An 11,853-nucleotide genomic window follows, 5' to 3' on the forward strand; every position below is an offset into this window, starting at 1 on the left:
AAAAAACAAATCACAACAACAACACGAACCCTTTGGTGAGTCAATTGCTGAAAAAGAGGCTGCTTTGTGATTAGTAAATCTCGAACTAGCTTCCTACTCGCCATTACAACAACCTTCGTACCGTAGTGATTTCAAAAAGAATCAATTTTTTTTTTTTGAAGAAAGAAACACAGAGAGAGAGAGACCCTATAAGCGGCCTTTTGAGAATTTTAGCCGCAATGAGATTGAATCAGATTAAGATTGATAACATATTCTTTTAATTTATCGGATAAAAAAGAAAGAAAGTTGAAATTTTTTCCTTGAGAAACAAACCAAAAAAAAAAACCCAGAAGACAGGAGTGTGTGTTTGCCTTAAACAGTTAAAGCCCTAGGAGAGGTTTCTCCCCTCTCGATACCATTTTTACAGACTTGTTTGGATACACCGATAGCTTTATATATTTCGATATAGTGAATATACGAAACGTCGTATCCAAACGGTATATTACCCTCTGTCTTTGTAGTATTGGGCCATTTAGCTAATGACTTACGGCCCATGAAATAGTAACGAATTCAATCATAATGGCCCATTAATAAGTTTAAGTCTTAATGAGTGTGGTTTGGTTTGTGTTTTACTTTACAATGTTCGTATCGGAATATGAAAGTTTATACTATAAAAAGAAAGAAAAGAGAAAAGATAAAGTGTGGAATAGCCAGAAATCTTGAATTCTATACAATTTGTTAGCTATATTAAAGAATCTAATACATAAGAAGAAAAAAAGGAAGAGAGTGAAAATTTTGGGAGAGATTTAAAGGAAGAATCGATTATGATTTTACTTTAAATAATACAAAATGAGCCTTTGTAATATTAAGGGATCAACATCTAAAAACAGCATGACAGGGACCATATATGTGAAGCTTTTGTTTCTTTCTTATCCTTGTACGTGGGCTTCTCAGCTCGTCCGGTTCACATCTCCTGTGAAACTTAGGTCCTGCAAAATCAAATAAAAATTCTTTATACAAAAAGAAAGGAAAAAAAAACATGCGATCTTTTTATTAGAATCCCTTGCAAAAAAGTATCAAGTAGTAGACTTTCCATTTTCTTTACTTATGTAGTCAAGAAGATAAAGAGATATACAATAATAGGTATTATGTTTACATTATCTCCCCAAAAAGAAATGGTTATTTGTACTTAATTATTGGGACAAACACTTTGTGAAGAGTATGTCCAAATCCAAATATTTTCGTGTCAAATGATAGATTTTATTGTTGATCGGTACGAAAAATCCAATAATAGAGATGTGGGGAACAAGACCTATGTGTCGATATGTATACGTACGCACGTAACATCGACACATCAATTGCTCGTTCATGTATATCTAAGGATTAGGTATAGGTCGTATGGAAGAAAAGTTTGACGGAATTGTCAAATTTATTGTTCTTGAAGACCAAAAAGCATATGATAAAAATGAGAAACGTGCCTAACAATAACAAACACTAATAGTAATAACACTTATATAGTAGAAACAACTTTAATAATAACAATGGACGGCACTTTCGTTTGGGATAAGATTTTTGGATAGACCACTCGGCGTGATATATGAACAGTACATCTTCATTCTCTATTCTCTAATGTCCTCCCCAACCCAATAAATAAAAAGACCATTTGTTCCTATCCTTAGTTTCTAAATAAGTTTCTAAATAAAACTATAAAAACATAAAGATAACATTCTTGACTTTCTTAAGCGAACGTATAGAGATAAAGTAACTTACGTTTGAATTTGAAAACGCGTGAATGAGAAACGTAAAATGTCGGTTAAAATGATATGGACACTAGTGAGATAACTACTCTACAACGACTTAAGCAAAATGAAAACAAATTATATTAGGTTATTTGTTAGTTTAAAATAATAAATACTAACGTACCATGTAGTACGGAGGAGGATAGTGTTGTTGTTGCTGAGGGTAGAAATGAAACTGGTCGTGATTTGTTGTACATGTGTTGGAACCGTCAGGTGTGGATGGCTCCGACCAGTCCGAGTCTAGCTGGCACTCCATGTTTACTCCGAATAGTCTCAATGTCTTCGAATTCACTCTCTGGCTCTCCACCGCTTGAGCCCCTGTGTGCCATTCAATTAGATAATTAACAACAAATATTGTTTATATAAATTTAATGTAGAAACTGAAATCGAGGAATCTATAATGGACAACTACTGAGACTCTTTAGTCAGAATTATCCCAAAAAGAACAAGACTTTTAATCGGATGAGAATTTCCAATTTTGGTACTCTCAGATGACAAGCTTTACCACAAGGAGACGCCACGTCTATACAAGTATATTATATGCGACTAAGTAATAACATTGGTACTACAAAATGTCTCCATCACATGTAACAATTAAACGTATACATTTGAAAAATAAGTATCACTATGTACTCTAAATTAATTATGTTTGATGATGGGTTTTGAACTTGGTCAATTTCTTATGTTGCGTATATATACACGGATTTTATAAGTGTAAATAAATATAGTGTAAAATGGAAATGGAGAACGAGTAGGTGTAAGCAAGGATACGCAACAAATGTCACGTAGAGCAGATAATACGAATCCGATTCTGTTTCTATGGGCTTCCATCATCTCTTTATTTTTACTTCTCTACTTACTTTAAAAGCGCGTCTAACCTCACGCTCCCAAGTCCCAAACAAGATAAAGATTTTATTTTTCAATTGGGTCACGTAACTTCATATGGTTCATGAAATAGATATTCACTTTTTAACTTTAATAAAAGGATTGCATTACTCCTTAAATTTTAACTCCGCTAATATCTACCTAATATGTGCATGAAAACTGAATTGTATACGTTGACAAAAATTAGAAGCGACAAAATGGATTAGTTAATAATCTAGGCTAGCTAACGAATTTGGGGTTTAGTAGTTTCACTTTCTTAAAAACAAAAACAAAAGCAAGAAGAGGGAAGGGTACCTGCATGAGGATGATATTGGAGCGAGGCATTGGATTGATGATGGCGATAAGAGTCGGAGGAAGATGAAGAGTCACCCCGTCTTCTCCAGCCAATGAAGAATCTACCACCATCAGCACGGTGGCGATGGAAGAGAACAACGTCTCCGGCGTCAAGGTTCTTCTCCTTGACGTATCTGCTCCAGCCTTTGGTCAAGACGTAACTTTGGCTACTGTTCCAATACGAGTATCTGAATCTCCATGGCTTACCTTCCTCGTCCTCGAAGCAGAGGAGAAGTCCCTTCTCCACCGCGTCTGCGGCCGCTGCAGCTAGCGGGAAGTATCTCTCGGCGTGCTGCTTTGGGATGACGAGGCGGTTGAGTTTTCCGACGTCGCTTGGGGTTAAAGGTTTCTCGAAGAGAGCTTCTTTTTCCTCCACGACGTCGTTTTGGTGGTGGTGTTGTTGTTGCTGCTGTTGTTGCCACATGAGAGAATGGTAGTGGAAATCGCTTGAGTATTGGGTTATTGACATTTGAAAGAGAGAGAGAGAGGAAAGAGATGTCAAATAGTGATGAGAAAGAGAAATTAAGGGCAAATATTTTTTGAGATACCAATGCTCCTTTAAGGAGGGTACATGTATCTGCCTCTATTTATATATGTTTATATATAAGTTTCAAAGAAAGAGAAATTAAAATTGATATATAATTATCAAGTATGTATATAAAAATATATGTAAGATATGCCTTTCTAGTAATTTCTATATATCATTGGAGATATATAAATTTCGATGTAAAAAAGAATAATAAACAAAATTGGACACATAAATTTCAGCTTCAATATAAAGTTTAATATTCCTGATAATAAATGTAAAAAGTTTGCTTACAAAACAAAGAAAAATATGAAAAGGTGGTTGATGATTATTCTATTCAATACTAGTAAGGACTTGTTTATCTAGTGGTATTTTAGCTAGGGTGTATAGATTTCACATTTTGATATTTATGTATGCACATATCTATATGACTATATTTACATGTGAGATGTGTTTTGTCGGGATAAGGCACATGTTATCGCATTATCCTTCATTTTCTATAGCTTACTACTAAACTTGTCAAGCACGTGCTCTCCATTCACCACCCAACAAATCATCCAGTTATCTCATTCTTAATTATGTTAGTTTTGACATATTGACATTTGTATTACTAATTAACTGACACTACATAGTATTGATTTCTTACAATAACATTTATCTTATTTTCGTTACTTGAATTTGTGACCCTACCAGTTTCATCAGGTACGGTAGAATTATCATCAGTTAATTAGTATAATTTTAACTGTTTAACACAAAACCATATTTTCATTGTATAATTTTAACAAGAAAAAATCTTGTATAATTCCAGAAATAGTAAGGTAGCCTATTCTATCTCTGATGATAATGCAGATATTCTTAGATTATATTTTTAAAAAGTGAGAAGAAAAAAAATATATAGGCAGATACATGGACCAAAGCCTAGAAAAGATCTTTTGTCTCTTAACCAAGAAGATTTCTATGTACAGCCTTTCCTTATTTAGTTTTTTTCATCACGTGCATGACACATCTCATTAATGTTTACGTATTGTTCATAAAATTTCGAAAATTGTTTGGCTCTAACTATTTTATGTGAAATGATTTAGATATAAAAGAAAAAAAAAAAAAGAACACATATGATATAGCTTTGTGTGTGTTTCCAAAGAAAGAGTCGTGGGAGGGATAGAGATAAGATCTGTCTTCAATTGTCTGTCCTCTTTCTACAGTCGTGTTTCAATCCTCTCCTCACAATCTCCCCTCACTAACAAACATATAATAAAACAAGAATATAAAATTCGCAAATGTATTACGTAAACCCAAAACAAACTTTTCTAATTTGTTACTCGCTTTTTGTTTTTTATGTCTTCCCGACTACTTTGTCCTCTTTGTTTCCTTTTTCTGACATATTTATCACAATCTGTCATTATGCTCTTGAGAGATTAATTTTTCCAAAATCTCATAAAGTTAGATTATATATGTTAGGTGAGTATTCAGCGGGATCTTATAGTAATCATCATGTTTATGCAATGTAGTTTAAAATTATATCGGTTTCAAAAGTGTTTTAACATGAATTTAAATAAATTCACTTTAGCATTTACTGTGTACATATAAAACTAAAACTAATCCTTATAGTAATGTAAAGTCTATTGAAGAGAAGTCAAAACTCTCTTTGCTAATGGTTCTCACAGAGAAGTAGACAAACAGGCGGATCGTTACAGAAGTTTTAAACCTGTGTGACATGAATTCAAATTTCATCTTATTCTGTGTAGCTTAACTTATGTTGGTGATAATGAAATGCAGTACATAACTTAAAAGGTGTAACGATTATGTATAGAAAAAACGTCATACTATGTTTATAATATATCGACAACTTGCTTTGTATTTGGTGACGTTATATCGACAACTTGTTTAGACCTGAAGCCTGTTAATTCGAAAAAGTTTTCGTTCACCAAAAAAGTTGTTATGTGATATTTCTGTATATGTAATATTTTAATAAAAACCAGGTCAAGTGATAATACTTCATCCTCGATCGCTGCGAAACTTCCTCAATTTCCAAGTAGATTCATTCTATCATCAGGTAAAACCCCTGTTTCTTCAATTCCACTACTGACATCAATGTTTCACCACAATTACACTTCACCTACTTATGTGAAATTACTTTGTAAGAGTTAATCAGAGAGTTCTTCCAAAAATGAATGAAGATAGTACGAAAAGGAAAAGTTCCCTTGAAAATTTTATTAAATGCATGTTAAAAATGAATAAATTTATCTTGTCATAAAAAAAATGTTGCAATATGAGTACGTATAAGAAAGGAAAAGAAAACAATAATGAGAAGAGCAGCAGAGAAGGAACATGGATCCTTAGCGACGAATCAAGATAGGGAATCATAAATAAAAATATAGTATACTCCATATAGATAAAGAGAGACAAACAAATTCCAAGAAATTGTAAAATTTTAGGAGAGATCTTTGGATTCATAAAACGAATAAATAAAAAGATACATTATGAGATTATATTGTAAGGAAAGTGAGTGAGACTAAATAAGCTTGACCATGCACGAAGGTCATATATGTGCACTACGCTTATGGCTATTTTGCTTTGATGTACTTATTTTGATTCCCTTTTCGCAATTATTGTGTTCTCGTTTGTGATCCCAATACAACTAAATATCTATGACTATGCTCTTTATATATAAAAAGGTATATATATGATTCATATACATGCGACGTATACAACTAAAATGTTCACGTTAAGCTGTGACGTAAACCAATATTTCTCAAGTACATATATAAATTTATCAATTTGAATAGCGATTCCAAACTTCGGTTCCAAACTTCGGGTTAGATTAATGAATGGTTCGGATGAGCAATTGGAAATGATTTTCTGGACCGGGTATGAAGTCGAAGTCTCTTGGACCGATTATATATTTCAGTAAATGCAACTGTTCTGAACTACTATTCGATCTCCTGTTTGATTCAAATTTTCAACCTGAACAACTACGACGACAGTCCATAAATAACTATTGTAAGTAAGTTATAATTTATATTTCATCCCAAAAGAATCTCAAATTAATAGAAGAAAATAGTTTCATATCAATCAACTATATATATGGTGTGACTGTGATGTTCTATAGTTGTTTGTGTCTAAAATAAATCTTATATTATTGAAATATTTGTTATGTAAATATATAGTTCTATAGGTTTCAGAAGAACAAACACATTAGCTACGGGACAAGTTATTGATTAGTTATTACCAATGGGCATTAACATTTGTTGGTTTTTTTAATATAAAAATATTGTAGTGGTTTTGGAAGAGATCAAACAAATATTCTAATTAGTTTAACTTGTTTTTCTAACTCAGTAAAACTTTGCCATCATTTAGAGCAGTAATCTTTTGCAACGGAAACAACAGTTAATGTTTTTTCAATCACACAAATCGAGAATTAGGGAATTATTTTTTAATAAAAACCCGAATATGATACCCTTATTTTCCTTACTCATGTGTCAAAAGTCTATAAATGTTGGACCTAATATTTTTAGCTAGTTAGGCAAGCTGTTGATTTCAAGTATTAACAGCAAATATTGATTTCATGGCTTGTTTGCCTGAGTTTTACATGAATGAAAGACACTTTGTTGGAAAAATGTATTTTCTGTATTATTTGGAGTCGAGGAAAATATTATCCTTTGTTTATCACAAATATAGTGTAGGTAGCTTAGCTTGATGAAATATCGAAGAAAAATAAAACTAACGGATTATCATTAGTCACTAAAAAACATACTTTTTGGCAGGGACGAACATATTTCCAAGTTCCTAAACCAATGTTTTGTCACGTCGTTTCAAATATGGTAGCAGCCAAAGACGTAGCTCCTCCGACTAAATTAATAGTGATGATCAACTTATGCAGCATTTCAGTTCGTAATTATATATTTGTTAACGATTGAAAATATAGTTTTTAGAAAAAAACATCAAAATTTCAATCATATAGTGACAGAGAAAAAAAAACATTATCAGAAGTATCTAGACTAGTATACCCACGTGCCACTACGTACACACCTATGTCTAAGTATGTGTGCATTGTGCATGTACATTTGTGTACATATACACGTACGATATTTGTAGGCTTTGATTACGAAATTAATGTAATAATTTAAAAAAATTAGACAAAGAATCCAAGTTTGATTTAGTAGGTATCTGACACACCTGGATTAATACTTAAAAAAAAAATATTAGTTTGAAAAAGATATGAGATCATCTGTGCAAGTTCATTTCACTTAGAAGTAATTGAGTACAAGATTGCTTTTCAGTACAGAGAATTATGGTAAGAATAATACATGAATACTGACACAAATGAGATGTCTTAAACAAAGGATGTAATTAAGTTTGTAATTTGACTTGATAGTTTAAAAGTAATCCAAGTATCCATATGGACAGATGAATGCTATTATTATATTTTCTCTTTAATTATACGGAATATATTATAGAATGTATACTGTATACCATGGATGAGATTATAGATGTACTCATCATAAGCTTATCATTAGCGTAAGACTTTGGAGACCTAACCGCGGTACCATAATATTCCAACTGTTATACATGGACGTGGACCCGAACTTGGGCCTTTTTGAATATAGTCTATGCGCAAAAATCTTGTGGAAGTATCCAGGCATTGGCCGAGGACTAAACCTACAGAAGATAAATTTAATAGGAGCCCAATTCTGACAGGTTTAGCGTTTCGGAAACCAGAAAAACCTGATCCAAAATTGTGGCATGGAAAAGCCAACCAAAGAAAAGTTTGATCGACACCTCACCGTTTAACCCGGTTGAGAACTAATCAAGGATTGTTCATTTCCTCCATATTCTATGATATATCAGTTACGTGATTATATTCTATTTTGAACGTTAGGGAAACTTAGGGGATACATGCATCCTCTAAGTTATGAAATATATAATTAAATGCACAGTCACTTTTATCTCTGAAGTTATTAAACATGCATTGCTCCGAGATCAAAACTGCTTATCCTGCATCCTAGCCGAGGTTATCCTTGCTTCCCAAAAGTAAATCCACAAACCAGGGAGATATATAACTCACAAAATTTAGCTTTCACCATCTGGAAACAACTACGCAAAAAGTTTGGTTCTTTTTTAATGATATTTTTTCAGTTTCTTATCATGAACTGTAGATGTAGTACATTCGCTTAAGATCAGTGCTTGACTATATAAGATATACAATTTAAAATGTAACTGTATATATCCAGTGGATATTAGTCTGTCAAAAAGGGAAAATTAGGTTGAGAGTAGGAACCGGATACACATACAATAATGTCGTTCGCTTATTTTAATATATGACGCAAATGAAACCGACAATATTGTTAGTTTATTAAGTGTGTATTAGTCTATTAACTGAAAGATAATAAATTTAGAACTAGCAGAAAACTAATATAGGTCTCACAAAAAATAAGGGTTAAAAAAACACTGCGTCAGATCAAAATCATATGCCATATGGACTATTGGGTTGGCCCTAAAAGAGGCCACAAGATGTGTGCATCAGTGCATGTGCTTTAGACAATTAGACTGCTGCACCTGACCAGTAGGTTGGCTCGGTCAAGTCTATAGATCCAACGCTGCTTCCCAAACAAGTCCTTATGGCCATAAACTTCGTCTATTAATCGTTTGTCTGTTTTTACTCCGATTTCCATTTTTTTTAAACACTAAGAAAATTTGAAATAGTGATGATTGAAATAAAGATATTAAGCCCTGACATTAACTTATACCAGTATTTTAGTTATATATATATATATATGTATTACTATTTATATTTCAATAATTTAAAATATATGTAAGAAAATGCCAAGACGACGTTATTTATCAATTATTTCAGTCATGCTGATGTAAATCATTGTTGGTCTTTCCTTTTCTCATCGAGCCTTTTCTTTTTGGGTATTACTTACTAGTCAATTTTTTTATTTAACACAAAGAAATTGTACAAACCTAATCGACGGTGATATCTCTTGACTCAAATTTAAGCCAACCCTTAATCTAGTGTTGTTTTAAGGTTGTCCCATTCCCTGTTGTTTGTGAAATTATATTAAATTGTAAATAATATCTCATTGTCATGTTCAAGGAAAAAAAAAAGCCAAGTACTAATTAAGCAGATGGCGACTCGATGCATGAAATTGCTTAACCAAAAGATCATGCAAATTTACACGGTCGTTTAAGCGTTTATAAGACATATTAAATATGATTCATAATGGAATGAAATTTATAGATTTAAAATTTTAAGTTAAAACTCAAATTAACCTATCCTAAAAAGTTCAAATAAAAGGTCCGAATGGTGACTGCGGTTTTGGTTATGCGGGGAAAGCGGTTTTAGAGTACGGTACGGTTTAACTGCGCTACGTGCGGTTTGCGGGACAAGTGCGGTTTATACAAAATAAACGGTACAGAATGATATTTGATTGGTGAAAAAACTATTTGCAGTTCAGTATTAATTGTGTCAACGGTAAAAAAAGGAAAAGCGGTACGGATTACATATATTATTGATAAATTTATTAATAATTAGTATGTTTGTATATTATTGTATGTTATGAATTAATAATAAAAATAATTGTATTTATAAATCTTAAATACTATAGTTGATCAAAAAGTACTTTTTTTTTGTCTGACATATTGATAAAATGTTCAACTATAAAAAGATACATTTTTTTTTGAAAAAATTATCGATTATTTTGATTTTCCCATAACATATTTGCAATAATATATCTTATTTGCGTCATAGCTTCTCCATCTGCTATCTCTGTTGCATCCATGTCACCTATACATGCTCAAAATTTTGGTTGTTGTTCGTCTCAGTCAGTACATCTACGAAATCTGCATCCGAGAAATTTGAAATCCTGATGAAATTATGTAGTCCCACTGTAGCCATTACCACTCTTTTCTGAATTTGAAAATTATATCTTGAAAAATCAGAAAGTATCCTCCACTTCTTTTTCCAAGCTCCAAACGTTCTTTCAATAACAGAACGTAAAGATGCATGACATTGGTTGAACAATTCATGTTTATTCCTTGGAGGAGGACCAGAATGAAACTGGGACATATGATATCTCACAACTCGATTTCGTGATGATCTATAAGGAGCAAGAAATCCTTGTCTGTTTGGATAACCAGAATCAACGAGATAATACTTATCTGATGGAGGCAAAGGAAACTCGGTATCACTTTGTTGTGCCATTTGCAGAACAGGTGTATCGTGGCATGATCCTGGTGCTCCATTCCAGATATATGTGAATAACATATTCAAATCACATATTGCCATGATGTTCAATGATACATTATCGTGTCGATTCCAATACATTCCTTGTAACTCATGCTTTACTTTGACGCACACATGAGTCCCATCCATACCTCCAATGAATCCACTAAAATATGGCCAATATCTTCGGTCTACTTGAAGTCTTTCAGGAATGCGATACAACTCTTGTCTTGTTGGAGTTCTAATATAATCACATGCTAATAACTCAGTTGCCTTAAGAACTTCCCTAAATTTTCTTTGCACAGTCTCTTGATTTCGGCCAAATATTAAACCAACATCCCTTTGAACTTCATTGTGCCCACATATCCGTAGAAACATAGCCACACTCTCTTCAATTCCTACATTTAATGTTGGTTGTAGACCATAGTTTGTTTGCAACATATTACACAATGTCGTGAAACATGGAAGTAACATTCGTAATAGTTGAAGACAAGCAGCATCATCTTGTTGTAGTCGACGCCAAATATTCCTCCATCCCATACCTCCATCAGTTTGTGCTGGTGCCCTTTGAAAATATCGTTCATAATAAGTCAAAGCTGGTTGAATTACTAATTCTTCAAATTGTTCATTTTCCAAATTCCACAATTCAATTCTCTCTTAATAATTGAGATTGTTGAGGCCTTGTGATCGCAGTTGACATATACGAAATGCTTGAAATTCATTACAAACGACATGTCATTATACATATATTATTTTAAAAGAACAAATTACATTAAATTTAAAATAAATTTTTAACTTAAATGAGCCAAAAAAACAAATTGAGAAAACGAAATTACAACAAATTAATCTTCATCTCCGACATCGTTTCCAACAATTGTAGCTTATCCTCGTCGGTGCTTGAGGCTATGTCAATGAAATACTTACGCCAAAATACTAGCTCCTTAAGTGCATTAATGCAGGCCCAATAAAATCTAGTATGTTTGGGAAGGTCAAGATCATTAAATATCGCTTCTGCCTTTTTAAATTCATCATAATCATCTTGGTCAAAACCACCAGGGCGTAGTTGTTGAAAGCTTTGTCGTTGGAATTCTCTATAGCCAGCAATG

At 32.7% G+C, this 11,853-nt stretch overlaps 3 protein-coding genes across 3 annotated transcripts in view; all 3 read right to left on the bottom strand.

Moving 5' to 3' along the window:
• Positions 1-387, bottom strand: part of LOC104782021 (mitochondrial import inner membrane translocase subunit TIM44-2-like) — a 3,772-nt gene extending 3,385 nt beyond the window's left edge. The window contains exon 1 of the mRNA XM_010506832.2: positions 30-387. Coding sequence (XP_010505134.1) covers positions 30-104 — 75 coding nt within the window. The 5' untranslated portion in view covers positions 105-387. The remainder of the gene's footprint in view (positions 1-29) is intronic.
• On the bottom strand, positions 668-3,567 carry LOC104782023 (B3 domain-containing protein At2g36080). Its single transcript, XM_010506837.2, has 3 exons — positions 2,958-3,567; positions 1,903-2,096; positions 668-968 (listed from the first exon to the last, which is right to left on the bottom strand). Exons 1-3 carry the CDS (start codon positions 3,463-3,465, stop codon positions 930-932), a joined length of 741 nt encoding a protein of 246 aa, XP_010505139.1. The 5' UTR covers positions 3,466-3,567; the 3' UTR covers positions 668-929.
• LOC109132540 (putative nuclease HARBI1) lies at positions 10,310-10,897 on the bottom strand. The gene has a single exon (XM_019244209.1). It carries the CDS (start codon positions 10,895-10,897, stop codon positions 10,310-10,312), a length of 588 nt encoding a protein of 195 aa, XP_019099754.1.

The sequence above is a fragment of the Camelina sativa genome, chromosome 4, assembly GCF_000633955.1.
Source record: "Camelina sativa cultivar DH55 chromosome 4, Cs, whole genome shotgun sequence".
Taxonomy (NCBI): domain Eukaryota; kingdom Viridiplantae; phylum Streptophyta; class Magnoliopsida; order Brassicales; family Brassicaceae; genus Camelina; species Camelina sativa.

Excerpts from the sequence above, each read along its gene's own strand:
- LOC104782023 (XM_010506837.2), bottom strand. The coding sequence starts at position 3,465 with ATGTCAATAACCCAATACTCAAGCGATTTCCACTACCATTCTCTCATG. Across the intron at positions 2,097-2,957 it reads CCAATATCATCCTCATGCAG|GGGCTCAAGCGGTGGAGAGC; the intron begins GTACCCTTCCCT and ends AATGGCACACAG. Across the intron at positions 969-1,902 it reads ATCCTCCTCCGTACTACATG|GACCTAAGTTTCACAGGAGA; the intron begins GTACGTTAGTAT and ends TTGATTTTGCAG.
- LOC109132540 (XM_019244209.1), bottom strand. The coding sequence starts at position 10,897 with ATGGATGGGACTCATGTGTGCGTCAAAGTAAAGCATGAGTTACAAGGA.